This window comes from Rhinatrema bivittatum, chromosome 1, assembly GCF_901001135.1.
Source record: "Rhinatrema bivittatum chromosome 1, aRhiBiv1.1, whole genome shotgun sequence".
Taxonomy (NCBI): Eukaryota; Metazoa; Chordata; class Amphibia; order Gymnophiona; family Rhinatrematidae; genus Rhinatrema; species Rhinatrema bivittatum.
The window spans coordinates 478,995,806-479,014,804 of NC_042615.1; the positions used below are offsets into that span (position 1 = coordinate 478,995,806).

Here is an 18,999-nt window from a genome sequence, read left to right on the forward strand (position 1 = left end):
CTCCGACTCTTTTTATATATAGAAATAAATCATATACAAACATATAAAAGAATCGTCTGCTTCATTACTGTAACAGGATGTACTCCAGCCTAAAGACAGCGTTGCAGACAGGAGCAGAGGACGTGGATGTGGCCTATCGAATTCCCAACTTTGATCACCTCAAAAGGATACAAATAGAGTTTGTTTGACAAGATCTCCCCTCTGGGAAACCATTATGCTTTAAGATCCCATAAATTTACCTGTTTCAAGTCAGTGTTATTTTATCCTGTTGAGAAATGCAACGGTAAGCTATCATCTTTAGGCCTGACTCATCAAGGACTTTTTCCCCACAGATACGAAAATGAGAGAAACGCCTTAATGAATTAATTTAATTCTCAAATTTATAAATCTTTTCCAATAATGCTCATGGTGAGGGTACAAGAACATAAAAATCACAAATATTCAGCTACGCCCTTGGGGGTAATTTCATATCTCCACGCATTGATGGATGCATTTTACCGCCAGGCTTTTGCACCAGTTTTCAAAATTTAAGTACAGGCATGCCTTCGCTTTGACAATTACCCTAAGAAAACCACCCGCATACACTTACACCTGCTAACCTGTGTCGGTATTTCCCCAGAGGGAAAACTACCCGTCTACATTGAAAATGCAAGAGCAGGCGTGCAGCTCCAAACCCTTCCAGCCCCGCAGGCACAATTCCTGCGGGCGGTTTGGCTGCGGATAATTTTCAAAGCAAACTTATGCGTGTAGGGTAACTTTGAAAGTTGGTGTAATTTATGTGAGCATTACAAAATCACCCCCCTTAATGTACTGGGGAAGGAGGAATCATGAATATAGTTGAAAAAAAAAAATATATATATTGCTAAGACTCCTCAATTACATCAATTACAAAACCAGTCATGTGGATAAGCAGGGCTGGGATTCTAACATTTCCCCTGCATTCTCCAGTTTTGCTGGACTGTCTAGATCAGCGCTTCTCAACCGGTGTGTCGCGACACACTGGTGTGTCGCCAAACACCGCCAGGTGTGTCGCGTCTCCCGGTGTCCCACTGCCCCATTGTACTTTCCTTCTCCCTTTTTCCAGCCCCCGCGGTCCAATTGAAAGCTTCCTTTCTTCCTACCCCCACTGCCCAATGGGAAGCCTCCTTCATTTTGCCTTCCCCCGCGCAGGCCAATCGGAAGCCTCCTCCCTGCCACCTGCCAGTGGTAGTAGGAAGAAGGGAGGAAGCCTTTGATTGGCCGGTGAGGCAGGCATGGCACTGTCCGGGAGTGGGGTGGGAGGAATAGCAGTGTAGGACCCCGACGAAGCAAGGCCGCTACGGGAGACCATCCCCGTAGCGGTGAAGAGAAAACCCGACCCCAACGGTGCAAGGCCGCTACGGGAGCCCAGCCCCGTAGCGGTGAAGAGAAAACCCAACCCCGACGGTGCAAGGCCGCTACGGGAGCCCAGCCCCGTAGCGGTGAAGAGGAAAACCCGACCCCTAGCGACGAAGAGGAAACCCGACCTCTGAGGCGCCCATCCCTGTGGCGCCGAAAAAAGAAGGCCCGCCGGATTAAAGCCACGGCGGAACCGGAGCCTATCCCTGCAATGAAGGAAGAAGTTATTTTTGGTGAGAGCTGGTGTGTCTGTGTGTGAATGGGGGCCTGGGTGAGAGCTTGTGTCTGTGGGTGTGAATGGGTGCCTGGGTGAGAGCTTGTGTCTGTGGGTGTGAATGGATGCCTGGGTGAAAGCTTGTGTCTGTGGGTGTGAATGGATGCCTGGGTGAGAGCTTGTGTCTGAGGGTGTGAATGAATGCCTGGGTGAAAGCTTGTGTCTGTGGGTGTGAATGGATGTCTGGGTGAGAGCTTGTGTCTGTGGGTGTGAATGGATGTCTGGGTGAGAGCTTGTGTCTGAGGGGTGTGAATGGGTGCCTGGGGGAGAGCTTGTGTCTGTGGGTGTGAATGGGTACCTGGGTGAGAGCTGGTGTGAATGGGTGTGAATGGGTGCTTGGGTGAGAGCTTGTGTGTAGGGGTGTGAATGGAAGCCTGGGTGAGAGCTGGTGTGAATGGGTGTAAGAGCTTTTGTGTGTGATTGAGAGCTTGTATATAAGAGAACATGAATGTGATTGAGAGAGCGAGACTGGTCAGGGAGGTGATGTGTTTCTGTGTGAGAGAGAGAAACTGGTCAGGAAGATGACTGGTGTGAAAGAGACCGAGACTGGTCGTGGGGTCTATTTGGGGGTGTGTGTGTGAGTGACTGGTTGTGGGTGCTAAGGAAGAAGATTGAGGACAGAGCTTCAGCAGCCCTTGCTGCTTCTGGTTAGTGCTATTGGCCTGGAAGGGAAAGGAGTAGGAGAGTTGCTGGAGAAGATAAGTAAAGGTGGCTTTTTAAATTTATTTTTCTTGATTGACTGCCATTTTAATTATTGGGTATTATGCGATGTCTGCTGTTTTGAAATATTTTATTGATATTTGGACATGTTTTAATAATTTTTATGAGTATTTAATTGAATATTATTCTGTTCAGCAGCTGCTTTGTAACATTTTTGTTATAACTTTACAATGATTTCTGTGTGGGGCTCTGTAGCAGCTTGGCTTATTCTGTTTTCCCAATAGGAAATGTTTTAGTGTTTAGGGCCTGGTTTAATAGTTGTATTTCTTAGATAGGGTTGTTACTGTTTGCATGTGTTCCGTAATACAGGTGTAACTTTGTGCAGGTTAGTTTGTGTGCATTATTGCAAATCCTGAGTCTGTTAGGTGCTATATTTCTCTTTCCATTTCTCCAGGTTCGCACTGTATGCAGAGTGGCTTTTTTGGTTTTCCGTTCCAGTTTCTGTCTCCATATTTATAATTGTGTTTTTTCTGTACTTGGTGAAGGTCAGTTCTGGGTGTGTGACCAAAGTGAGGTGTTTTACTAGCATGTAGGCATTTGTATCAATCTTATTTGATGTGTTTTCTCAAAAGGATATGCATTAGTGGTAAATTACTGTCTTTTCATAAGGAAGGCTATTGTGCCTGGTAGTAAAGGGAGTTTGTTTTGCTTTTACTGAGATGTCATCAGAACCAGAATATCTTTTTTTTGTATGGTGAGTTGTACGGGTTATGCCCTAGATCTGCTCTGCACTCATTGCTGAGGGTTGAGGGGAGTCCTGTGGATGCAGAGTGCATGTTTACACTTAGCCCCGTGATGGTCACATGTTCAGTGTGTCACGCATATGAGAACCATTTGTCAGGTGTGTCCCGGCCAAAAAAAGGTTGAGAACCACTGGTCTAGATAACCTAAACAGAATCATAATTTCAAAGTGTGTGAGTGTGAGTGTGTTGCCATTTCAAGAGTATATGCAATTTCAGGACACCACCTTCCTCACTACTACCGGGAACACCAACTAAGAAAAACTATGGTCTATGGCAAGGGTGATCAACTCCGGTCCTCGAGAGCCACAAACAGGCCTGGTTTTCAGGATATGCACAATGAACATGCATGAGGTTGCATGCACTGCCTCCATTGTATGCAAATCTAATCTACCTCATGCACGTTCACTTTCGATATCCTGAAAACCGGTTTCTGTGTGTGACTTGGCCACCCATGATCTATGGCTATGCCATCAAGGTATTTCAATATCATATAACAGGAATGTCCTACAGGGAAACCCCCCACCCCTTATACCCAACCAAATAAAAAAAACAAACTTTCTCCAGACACATAAATAATGCCAAAGACCATTTTTATCAAGCGTATTTGAATAATCTCCATCCTTTTGATTTCTAAATTTAGCTTTCCTGATGTTCTGCCAGGCTTTATTCATGCATGCCAAGAATGGCAGAGGCTTTGAGAGGGAGGTGCACAAACGCTCACATCGCTGTTTCTGTCTGGCAGGTTATGTGCACCTTGTGTTAACCAAATTAGTGTGGTGGGTTAGTGGTGGCATGGCGCCATCGGAAAAGGCCATGGGAGCCTGTGGGGATAACAGCTACGCTGGTGTTGGTGGCTATTTGGATTCCTGTGGAACCTTGTGCTTGGACATAGATGGTGAGGGGAGGAGTGCTGGGGGTAAGCTAAGCTCCATCACTGCTCTCTACATTAATGGTGGGGGAGGAAGGGAAATAGAACCAAGAGCTAAAAGAAACAGATAAGTATGAGAGAAAAAATGTGTGAAGCTTGCTGGGCAGACTGGATGGGCCGTTTGGTCTTCTTCTGCCGTCATTTCTATGTTTCTATGTTTCTAAGAGAGATGATCCTGCATGCTCAGCTACCAGCAGGCTTGAGTACAATAGAAGAAGAAGAGGGAAAAAAAAATATCTTGGATAAGAACTAACATCTACAGGCAGTCACACTCTGTGGATGGCAGATGTTTAAAAACTCATAATAAAAATTTTTTAAAATATATCCAATATATCAGTTGGACCGTTAGATGATAGAGGGGTTAAAAGGGCATTTAGGGAAGATAAGGCCATTGCGGAAAGACTACACAAATTCTTTGCTTTGGAGTTTACTGAAGAGGACATTGGGGAGATATTTGTTGCAGAGACGGTTTTTAAGGGTGACGTGACGATTCCGATGAACTGAACCAAATCACGGTGAACCTGGAAGATGTGGTAGGTCAGATTGATAAACTGAAGAGTAGTAAATCACCTAGAATAGATGGTATACACCCCAGGGTTCTGAAAAAACTAAAAAATGAAATTTCAGACCTATTACGATTAATTTGTAACCTATCATTAAAATCATCCATTGCACCTGAAGACTGGAAGGTGGCCAATGTAACCCCAATATTAAAAAAGGGCTCCAGAGATTATCCAGGAAACTATAGGCTAGTGAGCCTGACATCAGTGCTGGGAAAAATCGTGGAAATTGTTATAAAGAATAAAATCACAAAACACTAAGACATGATTTAATGGGACACAGCCAGCATGGATTTACCCAAGGCAAGTCTTGCCTCTCAAATCTATATTTTCTTTAAGGGGTGAATAGACATGTGGACAAAGGTGAACCAGTAGATGTGGTGTATTTGGATTTTCAGAAGGCATTCAACAAAGTCCCTCATGAGAGACTTCTAAGAAAACTAAAAAGTCATGGAACTGGAGGCAATGTCCTTTTTTGGATTGCAAACTGGTAAAAAAACAGGAAACAGGTAGGATTAAATGGTCTGTTTTCACAATGGAGTGCCTCAGGGATCTTGTCATGGACCGGTGCTTTTTAATATATTTATAAATGATCTGGAAAGGGGTACAACAAGTGAGGTGATAACATTTGCGGATGATACAAAATTATGCAGAGTAGTTAAATCTCAAGTGGACTGTGATAAATTGCAGGAGGACCTTGTGAGACTGGAAGACTGGGCTTCCAAAAGGCAGATGAAATTTAATGTGTTCAAGTGCAAGTGATGCATATAAGGAAAAATAAACCTTGCTGTAGTTACACAATGTTAGGTTCTATCTTAGGAGTTACTACCCAAGAAAGAGATCTAGGCGTCATAGTGGATAATACATTGAAATCATCAGCTCAGTGTGCTGTGACGGTAAAAACAGCAAACAGAATGTTGGGAATTATTAGAAAGGGAATGGCAAATAAAACGGTGGATGTCATAATGCCTCTGTATCTCTCCATGGTGAGACCGCACCTTGAATACTGTGTGCAATTCTGGTCGCCGCATCTCAAAAAAGATATAGTTGCAGTGACGAAAGTGCAGAGAAGGGCGACCAAAATGATAAGGGGCATGGAACGGCTCCCCTATGAGGAAATGCTAAAGATGTTAGGACTGTTCATCTGGAGAAGAGATGACTTATTCACAAGACAATTCCTGTTGTCTGAACATATTCAATCAACAATCTTTAAAAATGTCCCGCGATATGGACCCCATGTTTTGCCCAAAGGCTGCGTCGGGAGGGACAATGGCATAAATTCCAGATACTTTTCATGTTCAAACATCAATATAGAAGGAGTCACACTCTGGTGGCTATCTATATCTTAAGTTCTGACATTCAATATAGGAATATTGTGGCAGATTGGATGAACTAGTTGCTCTTCTTCTACTGTTCTCTCCTATTTACTATTAGTACTTTCTTCTCTTTGTTCATATAGAAGAATGTTCTTTATGTGATATTTGCTGCTCAGGATGGTTTGATTAGAGCCTCACTACAAAATCCCATATCTGAAAATCAAACTCAGGACCTGATTTATTAAGGCTTTTCTCCCATTCTGTGTCAATGGGGAAAAATGTTTAGTACATTAGGTCCCCAGTTTGTCATACACTTATCATAATGGCTTCTCATTTCTTCCATACTCCCCAACTTGTCTTTCTTACCTTATCTGAGCTTATAATTTTGCATGGCAAATTGTTTCTCTTGCTTTTCTTGTCTGGGAAAATACTATGAGTTTAATTGTAAGTTTTAGTTTTCAGATCACAAACTGCTGACTCCAAATTTGGCGATTAAGAAAACACACGGACGCAGGCAGACCGCCAAAACTTGTAGCATGAGATCCCAGTATACCATAATCATCAACTGTAAAACAAGCCATGTTCGTCTTAGGAGCACCAGGGAATCTAGAATCTGTAGCATTAACTTCTGAATCAACGGCTGGTGAAATAAAAACAACAACAACAACGAAAAAAAAAACAGGCAGGGATGAGGAAAAGATGAACATGAACCATCTTAAAGCCTACCAACCTCTCTAGTTTTAGTGCAGAATGGCTCGGCCATTGGAATGTGGCATACTCCAGGGAGGCAGGCAGGGCCACCATCATAGAAAGTTTGATGTCTTTTGGTAGTCCTGTTTAAAAAATAAATAAATAAAAACATAGAGTTGCGTATTCAGTGTCAAAAGACGACAAGTCTTAAACGGCAGCTAGACCAAGAACCCAAAACAGATAAATCTGAGAATACTTTAGGACAGTGAGTCAGCATAATATAAAATATCTTCCTCAACGCATGCAGCCATTTTCAAACGGTACCACATGGCTCGGCAGCAGTACATGGAACTCCTGCACAGGATTTTTACTTACACCTGAGTGAGGAACATTAATCATAAGTAGCTTACATAGACGATATAACAATAGCAGGTAAAAGAACACTAAAATTAAATAAAAGCCATTTTACTTCCTTTGGTAACCACAGATAATCCTGACAAATCTCAGATACAATGGCAGACTATTCCACAATTTGGGGGACAAATCTGATTGCCCTCTCTCGCATACAAGCAAGCATCTTTTAGAGAAGGGATAGCCAAGGTAATCCACCCCTGAGATAAGCGCAAACTCCGCTCAGGCTCAAGAAGTCCAAGCCGATCCTTAAGGTACACAGTCCTCATTCTACGCACAGCTGTAAAAACCAGACACAGCACCTTAAGAGACAAATCCAATCCAATAATGGAAGCTAGAATAGCCTAAGCTGAACCATAAGGGTCCTAGTGACTCAGGTGGCTAGTGCATTTGAGCACCAAAGAAATGTTGACCTGTAACTTGAGTGCCACCAACTGGCTGATAATGGAATGACAGGGGCCTGGTCCAGGTGTTGTGCTGCCAGAGAAAAAAGTGGCAGGAGATGGGAGAAACAGCAGAAAAACAAAAAAAAATAAAAAGCAAAAATAACCGTCAATGCTACTCACCTGCCTACTAGCAGTAAATCCTCAAGCTTTTCAAATACATCTTGGTCTTTTTTAGACAGAACAACCCTTTATTTCTTAAATACCTACCGCTAAATATTTGAAATTATATCTTACTTATTTTGCCTCTCTTTAGAACTTGGATAATGCTCTTTGACAGGTGTAAGTGAACCCGGGCCTTCACATCATCCAGCAGAACTACACCCGATACTATCCATGAAGTCACTCAATTCAGAAACGAAAATCTCAATTCACCACTTATACTGGTGAAACAAAAACATGCTTTTACTTTACATTTCCAGATGATATGCGGTCATTTTCTACCTTGGTGGACTATTGCTCCATAGTTACAGTTAGAATCCTATTTTTGGAATCATTAATCCTGAAGGTTGAATATACAGGGGGTAATTTTGTAACATCGCGCATAATTAGCCAGCAAATACGCACATAAATTGCATTAAATTTCAAAGTGAAGTTCAATGCATATGTCCGCTTTCAAAATTATCCCAAAAAATCCACAAAAATACCCACAAACTTTATATGCGTACTTTTGAAAATGAAAAAGCATGCATGTAAATACAAACTCCTCCCCAGAGTCGCCGCTGCTCAGTCCAGGTAAACCTGAACAGAAACAGGACATGCATGTGCAAATTTACCCATATATCAGGCGGGAAAGTTTGTAAAAGGCCATTTCTGTAAATAAATAAACAAACAAACAAACAAACACACACACACTTTCATCTGCAGAAATACCTTTGAAAAATTACCATCATAATGTCAAATATACAAAAAGGATTTCTCCCATTTACGTCTGTGGAAAAATACTTCAGATTATTTGGTTCACTGCATGCTTTCGCCTCTTGGAATTTGGCCACAGATTTTTACAGAGTTTAATGGTATTCTGCCCTATTGTTCTCTTCCATTTCCAAATTGGAACAACACTTTTAAACCATGGTTGTTGCTGTTTACTTATTAGCAGACATGGTACTCTGCTATTCTAATTCAGCAGCTCCCAAATGGGGTCAATGAGAACCAGCAACAAGTCTCGTTTTCAGGATCTGCACTGAATATTCATTATTATATTTGTATACAACTGATCTAAGAACTAGCTTTAATTTGAACATTCTTGTTACCCCAAATATCAGATCTTTTCAGATTTGGAAACCATGGTTCCAGTTTGAACCAAAGCTTCAAATGATAAGTTAGCACGTGACCTATGGAAGCAGACAGCTATGGATGGCCCTGGCTGCACGCATCAAAACTTACACTGGTAAGATTTTTATATTTTTGGAAAAATCAGTATATTAAAATACAATTATCATTTCCAAACCTACATGCTGTTGTTGAGTGGCCAAGGCAGCTCTTTTAACAGTAGTAGTAAGTGAACACAGCAGTGGAGTTCATACAACAGAAAGGTTACCAAATGTTGTCATATCTGAAGAGGTTTAAAGAAAAAGTTACTAAGACCAGTTAGTACGGACTTGTCATACTCTATCTATTAAATTACCAAGAGCTCAGCTAAGATCTTGTAGGTACAGAATGTTCCTAATCTTTTCAATATTTTTCAGGTTTACAGTACCTGCGGGTACTAGGAGTGACACTTCAACCTTTCACACTGCAGCAAACACTAAGATCACAAAACAAAGGACTATTAAATGTGCCTACAAAGTGGAGTACACATCTAGCACAAATAAGAGACCAAATGTTTTCCATAGCGGGTCCCAAGTTGTGGATCTCTCTACCAGAGGCATTACGCCTAATAACAGAAATAAAGTTTTAAACATGAACTAAAGACATAGTTCTTCAAAAATGCATATGATTTACTGTATTTTTTGCTCCATAAGACGCACCTAGGATTCAGAGAGGGAACATTTTTTTAAAAATGGTGTGCTAAACCGGCTCCATTCCCGGGCATCTGTGCATCTTATGGAGCATCCGTTTCCAGCATAGGGGTGTACAGTCAATTTTTTTTCGTCCCCGTTTTGTTTTTGGGTCTGGGAAGGACCGGATCAGAAAACTTTTTTTGTGCTATTTCGTGGAAAAAAAAAAACAAACCCACCCCCAACTCTTCAAATTTAATTAACTACAACCCCCCCACCCTCCTGACCCCCCCAAGACTTGCCAAAAGTCCCTGGTGGTCCAGCAGGGGGTCCTGGTGGTCCAGCGGGTGTCCCGGGAGCAATCTCTCGCTCTTGGGCCATCGGCTGCCAGTAATCAAAATGGCACCGGTGGCTCTTTGCCCTTACTATGTGATGGGGCTACCAGTGCCATTGGTCGGCCCTGTCACATGGAAGGAGCAATGGATGGCCGGCACCATCTTAAAAAATGGTGTGGGCCATCCATTGCTCCTACCATGTGATGGGGGCCGACCAATGGCACTGGTAGCCCCATTCAGATGGTAAAGGCAAGGGGCAACCGGTGCCATTTTGATTACTGGCAGCCATATGTCCGAGAGGGGGAGATCGCTCCCGGGACCTCCGCTGGACCACCAGGGACTTTTGACAAGTCCTGGGGGGGGGGGTTTCAGGAGAGTGGGGGATTGTAGTTAAACATTTTTTTTTTAATATTCGCTCCAAAAGACGTACAGACATTTCCCCCCCCCCCTTTGGGGGAAAAAAAAGTGCGTCTTATAGAGCAAAAAATACAGTAACTTAGTTTATCAATATGCAGATTACTTCACTATAAAAAATCATAGATACTGTTAGCTGAATGAGCAAAAGTAATGAAAGATGTGAAGTGTAACCGATGTGATATAACCGATGTGATATCTTTGATGAATGTCGGTATATAAAACCGTTAAATAAAAATAAATAAATAAATAAAGTGTATCATGGCAACTCACTGAGTGATGATCATCGAATTGGAACTTATGTATCACAAACTACTGTCCCAGCCCTAAACTGTTGTGATCTTCTTTTGGAATGATGGTATATAAAATGCCTAAATAAACCACCATCATACACAACTATATCTAGAAGTAAAGATATCACAGACTAGAATCACAGAAATGAACAAATTCTCCTGGCAAAAATGAATCCAATCAAATTTTTATTTCACTCTTCTGATATTAGGGAAAGAGGGTGACCAGCTCTGAAAAAACACAAACACAAACACACCAGGAACAGTATGGAGAATGATTCCTGCCTTAGCAAAGGTCAAGAGAAAAATACACATCCCCTATTTCTGCTCAATCTCGACCTCCCAACATACACTGGAAACATAATATGTGAGAACCCAACCCTTTGTGCACACAGTTTTACCTTGAACAAAGCTTTCAACCTTGCCAGAGTAAGGAGAAGGACCCTCAAGGGCATGTCCCAGTATATGTCTGTGAGGAAGCACTGCAAAAAGCAGGCTTTGTTGCATATAGGGAAAAATAACCCTTGCTGTAGTTACACGATGTTAGGTTCCATATTAGGAGCTACCACCCAAGAAAGAGTTCTAGGCGTCATAGTAGATAATACATTGAAATCGTCGGCTCAGTGTGCTGCAGCAGTCAAAAAAGCAAATAGAATGTTAGGAATTATTACGAAGGGAATGGTTAATAAAACAGAAAATGTCATAATGCCTCTATATCACTCCATGGCGAGACCACACCTTGAATACTGTGTACAATTCTGGTCGCCGTATCTCAAAAAAGATATAGTTGCGATGGAGAAGGTACAGAGAAGGGCAACCAAAATGATAAAGGAGACGGAACAGCTCCCCTCTGAGGAAAGGCTGAAGAGGTTAGGGCTTTTCAGCTTGGAGAAGAGACGGCTGAGGGGGGATATAATAGAGGTCTTTAAGATCATGAGAGGTCTTGAACGCGTAGATGTGACTCGGTTATTTACACTTTCGAATAATAGAAGGACTAGGGGGCATTCCATGAAGTTAGCAAGTAGCACATTTAAGACTAAATCGGAGAAAATTCTTTTTCACTCAACGCACAATAAATCTCTGGAATTTGTTGCCAGAGGATTTGGTTAGTGCAGTTAGTGTAGCTGGGTTCAAAAAAGGTTTGGATAAGTTCTTGGAAGAGAAGTCCATTAACTGCTATTAATCAAGTTTACTTAGGGAATAGCCACTGCTATTAATTGCATCAGTGCATCAGTAGCATGGGATCTTCTAGGTGTTTGGGTAATTGCCAGGTTCTTGTGGCCTGGTTTGGCCTCTGTTGGAAACAGGATGCTGGGCTTGATGGACCCTTGGTCTGACCCAGCATGGCAATTTCTTATGTTCTTATGAACACAACCACATAATATGACCATGCCCATTGGTCGGCAGCGAGCACCAATGCACGAGTCCTGCATTTTTAAAATGTTCATTGTGTCTACAAGCACCACATCCGTTCCAGTTTATTTGACCAATCTGATAAATATCCTCTGCTGTAATCTCAGTAATGAAAGCTGCCTTTATAAAAGAATCAGGAGCAGGAGGGATATGGTTGCCTTTCCGTTTGGCCTACCGTATCTAGGATGGATATGTGGCATCACTGATATATAAATATTGGCCTTTATTGCAGTGTCATTCCATCTTTCAGAAAAAGCCCCCAATTGCCTATAGGCATGGGAGGAACATAAGGGACAGCAAATGTTGCTTACCTGTAACAGGTGTTCTCACAGGACAGCAGGATGTTAGTCCTCACACATGGGTGACATCACAGGATGGAGCCCAATCACGGAACACTTCTGTCAAAGTTTCCAGAACTTTGATTGACACCTACTGGGCATGCCCAGCATGGCACTAAACCTGCAGCCAGCAGGGGTCCCACTTCAGTCTTGTTTAAAGCTACAGGAAGTGCCAAAAAATAAAAAAAGAAAACGTAACGAACCCAACACCGCAGGGTGGCGGGCGGGTTTTGTGAGGACTATCATCCTGCTGTCCTGTGAGAACACCTGTTACAGGTAAGCAACATTTGCTTTCTCACAGGACAAGCAGGATGGTAGTACTCAGATATGGGTGAGTAACAAGCTGAGGATGTCTGAGAAATGCACCAAATGTACCCAAGGGGGTAGATTTTCATACAGGGCGCCCTCGCGTACTTTTGTAGGCGCATCAGGCGCAAACAAAAGTACGCTGGATTTTAGTAGAGCCGCGCGTATCTGCTAAAATCCTGGATCGGCGCGCGCAAGGCTACCTATTTCGTGTAGCCGGTGCGCGCCGAGCCGCACAGCCTACCTCCGTTCCCTCCGAGGCCGCTCCGAAATCAGAGCAGCCTCGGAGGGAATTCGCTAACGCCCTCCCCTCACCTTCCCCTCCCTTCCTCTACCTAACCCACCCCCCCGGCCCTGTCTAAACCCTCCCCCCTACCTTTGTTGGGGGATTTACGCCTCCCAGAGGGAGAAGTAAATCCCTGCGCACCAGCGGGCCGCTGGCGTGCCTAGACGCGACCCGGGGGCGGTTCCGGAGGGCGTGGCCACACCCCCGGACCACCCCGGGCCGAAACCACGCCCCCGGCCCGCCGCCGACACGCCCCGAAAACGCCACGCCGATCGGCCCCGCCCCCGACACGCCCCCCTCGACAAACCCCGGGACTTACGCGAGTCCCGGGGCTCTGCGAGCGCCAGCAGGCCTGTGTAAAATAGGCGCACCGGCGCGCAAACCCTGCTCACGTAAATCCGGACGGATTTATGCGAGCAGAGCTCTTAAAATCCGCCCCAAGATGTGCAATAGGCACAAACTGGGGTGAAATTTGGTAGAGGGCATCCTGAACCCTAACGGGCAGGTGGAAGGGTATTGGTACGTCAAGTTGCGAAAAGGTTGCGCAAGACAGACTGGCCGAAGATGGAATCTTGTCTTCCAGCCTTGTCTAAGCAATAATGGGCTGTAAAGGTATGGAGAGAACTCCAGGTAGCAGCCCTGCAAATGTCAGGAAGCGGCACCGAGCGTAGGTGTGCTACTGAAGTCGCCATGGCCCTCACAGAGTGTGCTTTAACACGGTCTTGAAGTGGAATGCCTGCTTGCTGACAGCAAAAGGATATGCAGTCCACTAACCAGGAGGAGAGAGTCTGCTTACTCACAGGCTGCCCCAATTTGATGGTATAGAAAGAGACAAACAATTGAGTACTTTTCCTGCGGGCAGCTGTACGGTCTAGATAGAATGCTAGAGCCCATTTACAGTCAAGGGAATGCAGAGCCTGTTCTCCTGGATAGGAGCGGGGCCTGGGAAAGAAGGTAGGTAGCATAATGGATTGATTAATGTGAAACTCCGATACTACCTTAGGTAAGAACTTAGGGCGAGTGTGGAGTACTGCCTGGTCCTGCAGAAGTTTAGTGTAAGGCGGATAGGTAACTAGGGCCTGTAACTCACTAACTCTGCGAGCAGATGTTATTGCCAAAAGAAAAATCACTTTCCATGTGAGAAAGCAAAGATCACAGGATTGGAGAGGCTCGAATGTTAGTTTCATGAGCCGACCCAAAACCAAATTGAGGTCCCAAGAAGAGGCCGGAGGACACAGTGGAGGCTTGAGGTGAAGCAAGCCTTTCAGAAAACGTGTTACGAAGGATTGTACCGAAATAGGAACATCCCCGACACCATTATAGAAGGTGGCCACTGCACTGACATGCATTCTGATGGAGGAAGGTTTTAGACCTGATTCTGACAAGTGCCATAGATAGTCTAGAAACCTCATGGTGGAACAGGTAAAGAGATCAAGGGATTGAGAAGAACACCATGACTTAAACCTGTTCCATTTGTGGAGGTAAGACTTTCTCGTGGAAGGCTTCCGTGAAGCAATCAGGACACGGGGAAACTGGCTCCGAAAGGTTAAGTGGCTGAAGAATTCACCTTTCAATATCCAGGCCGTCAGGGACAAAGCTTGAAGATTGGGGTGGCGTAGGCACCCATCAGAAGCGGGTCTGTTCCCAAGGGAATGTGCCTGCGAATGGGGAGATCCTAAAGTATTGGAAACCACACTTGGCGAGGCCAGTGAGGTACTATCAGGATCATGCATCCCTTGTCCTGACGTAACTTCACGAGAGTCTTTGATAGAAGTGGGGGGAATGCATATAGGAGACCAGTTGCCCATGAGAGGGAGAACGCATCTCTTGGCTGAGAGAGTTGGCTGCGAGTGAGAGAGCAAAAGTTCTCTACTTAGCAGTTTTGAGGTGACGCAAAGAGGTCTATGCGAGGATAACCCCAACGTTGGAATATTGAGTCTGCTACTGTGGGGTTGAGGGACCACTCGTGCGGATGGAAAGCACGACTTAGGTTGTCCGCCAACACGTTGTCCACTCCCGGCAAGTAGGTGGCCTTAAGGTACAGTGAATGGGAGAGGGCCTCCGCCCATATCTGTGCAGCTTCCTGACACAGTAGGTAGGAGCCCGTCCCTCCCTGTTTTGTTGATGTACCACATGGCCACCTGGTTGTCCATCTGAATCAGGATGACCTGATTGGAAAGGTGATCCTGAAACACCCTGAGAGCATATCTGATTGCTCTCAGCTCCAGGAAATTGATTTGGTGTTTGGCTTCCTCTGGAGACCAACATAAGAACATAAGAAAATGCCATACTGGGTCAGACCAAGGGTCCATCAAGCCCAGCATCCTGTTTCCAACAGTGGCCAATCCAGGCCATAAGAACCTGGCAAGTACCCAAAAACTAAGTCTATTCCATGTAACCATTGCTAATGGCGGTGGCTATTCTCTAAGTGAACTTAATAGCAGGTAATGGACTTCTCCTCCAAGAACTTATCCAATCCTTTTTTAAACACAGCTGTACTTACTGCACGAACCACATTCTCTGGCAACAAATTCCAGAGTTTAATTGTGCGTTGAGTAAAAAAGAACTTTCTCCGATTAGTTTTAAATGTGCCCCATGCTAACTTCATGGAGTGTCCCCTAGTCTTTCTACTATCCGAAAGAGTAAATAACCGATTCACATCTACCCGTTCTAGACCTCTCATGATTTTAAACACCTCTATCATATCCCCCCTCAGTCGTCTCTTCTCCAAGCTGAAAAGTCCTAACCTCTTTGGTCTTTCCTCATAGGGGAGTTGTTCCATTCCCCTTATCATTTTGGTAGCCCTTCTCTGTACCTTCTCCATCGCAATTATATCTTTTTTGAGATGCGGCGACCAGAATTGTACACAGTATTCAAGGTGCGGTCTCACCATGGAGCGATACAGAGGCATTATGACATTTTCCGTTTTATTCATCATTCCTTTTCTAATAATTCCCAACATTCTGTTTGCTTTTTTGACTGCCGTAGCACACTGAACCGACGATTTCAATGTGTTATCCACTATGACACCTAGATCTCTTTCTTGGGTTGTAGCACCTAATATGGAACCCAACATCGTGTAATTATAGCATGGGTTATTTTTCCCTATATGCATCACCTTGCACTTATCCATATTAAATTTCATCTGCCATTTGGACGCCCAATTTTCCAGTCTCACAAGGTCTTCCTGCAATTTATCACAATCTGCTTGTGATTTAACTACTCTGAACAATTTCGTGTCATCTGCAAATTTGATTATCTCACTCGTCGTATTTCTTTCCAGATCATTTATAAATATATTGAACAGTAAGGGTCCCAATACAGATCCCCGAGGCACTCCACTGTCCACTCCCTTCCACTGAGAAAATTGCCCATTTAATCCTACTCTCTGTTTCCTGTCTTTTAGCCAGTTTGCAATCCACGAAAGGACATCGCCACCTATCCCATGACTTTTTACTTTTCCTAGAAGCCTCTCATGAGGAACTTCGTCAAACGCCTTCTGAAAATCCAAGTATACTATATCTACCGGTTCACCTTTATCCACATGTTTATTAACTCCTTCAAAAAAGTGAAGCAGATTTGCGAGGCAAGACTTGCCCTGGGTAAAGCCATGCTGACTTTGTTCCATTAAACCATGTCTTTCTATATGTTCTGTGATTTTGATGTTTAGAACACTTTCCACTATTTTTCCTGGCACTGAAGTCAGGCTAACCGGTCTGTAGTTTCCCGGATCGCCCCTGGAGCCCTTTTTAAATATTGGGGTTACATTTGCTATCCTCCAGTCTTCAGGTACAATGGATGATTTTAATGATAAGTTACAAATTTTTACTAATAGGTCTGAAATTTCATTTTTTAGTTCCTTCAGAACTCTGGGGTGTATACCATCCGGTCCAGGTGATTTACTACTCTTCAGTTTGTCAATCAGGCCTAGCACATCTTCTAGGTTCACCGTGATTTGATTCAGTCCATCTGAATCATTACCCATGAAAACCTTCTCCATTACGGGTACCTCCCCAACATCCTCTTCAGTAAACACCGAAGCAAAGAAATCATTTAATCTTTCCGCGATGGCCTTATCTTCTCTAAGTGCCCCTTTAACCCCTCGATCATCTAACGGTCCAACTGACTCCCTTACAGGCTTTCTGCTTCGGATATATTTAAAAAAGTTTTTACTGTGAGTTTTTGCCTCTACAGCCAACTTCTTTTCAAATTCTCTCTTAGCCTGTCTTATCAATGTCTTACATTTAACTTGCCAATGTTTATGCTTTATCCTATTTTCTTCTGTTGGATCCTTCTTCCAATTTTTGAATGAAGATCTTTTGGCTAAAATAGCTTCTTTCACCTCCCCTTTTAACCATGCCGGTAATCGTTTTGCCTTCTTTCCACCTTTCTTAATGTGTGGAATACATCTGGACTGTGCTTCTAGAATGGTATTTTTTAACAATGACCACGCCTCTTGGACATTTTTTACTTTTTTACTTTTGTAGCTGCTCCTTTCAGTTTTTTTTCTAACAATTTTTCTCATTTTATCAAAGTTTCCCTTTTGAAAGTTTAGCACGAGAGCCTTGGATTTGCACACTGTTCCTTTTCCAGTCATTAAATCAAATTTGATCATATTATGATCACTATTGCCAAGCGGCCCCACCACCGTTACCTCTCTCACCAAGTCCTGTGCTCCACTTGTGTTTGGAAATCAGCGGCATGGGCTCTCCAGCCGAGGTTGGAAGCATCGGTGGTGAGAATTATTTGAGGGCCTGGAGCCTGGAAGGGCAGGCCTTGGAGGAGATTGATCTGATTTTGCCACTAGGCTAGAGGCTGATGAAGTGAGTCGGTGATGTGGACAGTGGTCGATAGAGGTTGGACGGACTGAGTCCATTGTGATCTTAGAGTCCACTGCATGACTCTCATGGCCAAGCGGGCCATTGGGGTAACCTGTACTGAGGACGCCATGTGTCCCAGCAGGATGAGGAAGTGGCGTGCAGTCATGCGGTGCTGAGACTGTAGCTGGTGTGCGAGAGAGATGAGAGTGAGAGCTCGCTGTCAAGGCAGAAATGCCTTTGCCCGCAATGTGTAGAAGTCTGCCCCTATGAATGATAAAGTTTGAGATGGGACTAAGCAGGATTTCGGTTAGTTGACGAGAAATCTTAGTGAAATCAGAGTGTGCAAAGTAAGACGTAGGGACAACAGAGCAGCTTGCTGAGTGAGAGCCCTGATCAACCAATCGTCTAGATAGGGGTAGACGTAAACACCTTGAGTCCTGAGGAAGGCTGCTACTACTATGAGGCACTTGGTGAAGACTCGTGGTGCAGATGCCAGGCCGAATGGTAGCACTCTGTACTGATAGTGCTTGGGGCCTACCAGAAATCTCAGGAACCTGCGATGAGATGGAGTTATCGCAATGTGTATGTACATGTCTTGGAGATCGAGAGAGCAGAGCCAGTCTCCTTTTTGCAGAAGAGGAAGGAGGGAACCCAAGGTTACCATCTTGAACTTTTCTCGGTGGAGGTATGTGTTGAGGGCACGTAGGTCCAGAATTGGATGAACGCCGCCTGATTTTTGGGGATTACAAAGTACCGGGAATAGAATCCTAGGCCTTGCTGGGAGTAGGGCATTGGCTCTATTGCTCTGGACTGGAGGAGGGAGACCTCCTGCTCCAGGAGTAGTGAGTGGTCGGATGTTCTCCACGTTGGTAGAGGTGGGGAGTCTGGTGGGATGGCGAGAAAGTTCAGGTGATAACCCTGAGAGATTATGGCAAGGACCCACTGGTCTGAGGTGATTGTGTGCCACCTGTTGTTGAAATGGCACAATAGACCTCCCACTGGTACCTGAGGCAGTGGAAACTGGCTGCTGCTCTCTATGCAGGAGTCAAAAGCCGGAAGCAGGGCCCAGCTGAGGAGCTGCTTGTGGCTTTTGTTTACGAGATTGAGGAGACTGGGCCTTTTGGAAAGGTCTCGTGGAACGAGTTCTAGATGGTGGTGGATAGGACTTCTTTGGACGGAAGAATGACTTTTTATTTATTTATTTTATTTATTTAACACTTTTTTTATACCGGCATTCGTAGGACACATCATGTCGGTTTACAAGTAACTGAGAAGGGAAATTACAATGAACAAGGGAGGGGCTAACTGGGTAATATGCAAAATACAAAGGAAGAGAGTCAACAGCAGAATTACAACTTTTTGCATTCAAGTTAGGGTTAAATATGCAAAAGAACT

General features: G+C 44.1%; 1 protein-coding gene across 3 annotated transcripts in view; it reads right to left on the reverse strand.

Moving 5' to 3' along the window:
- MTAP (methylthioadenosine phosphorylase) overlaps positions 1-18,999 on the reverse strand; it is a 192,801-nt gene that overhangs the window by 87,814 nt on the left and 85,988 nt on the right. For all 3 annotated transcript variants that reach the window (XM_029606853.1, XM_029606844.1, XM_029606862.1), the window contains exon 5: positions 6,649-6,751. In XM_029606853.1, coding sequence (XP_029462713.1) covers positions 6,649-6,751 — 103 coding nt within the window. The remainder of the gene's footprint in view (positions 1-6,648; positions 6,752-18,999) is intronic.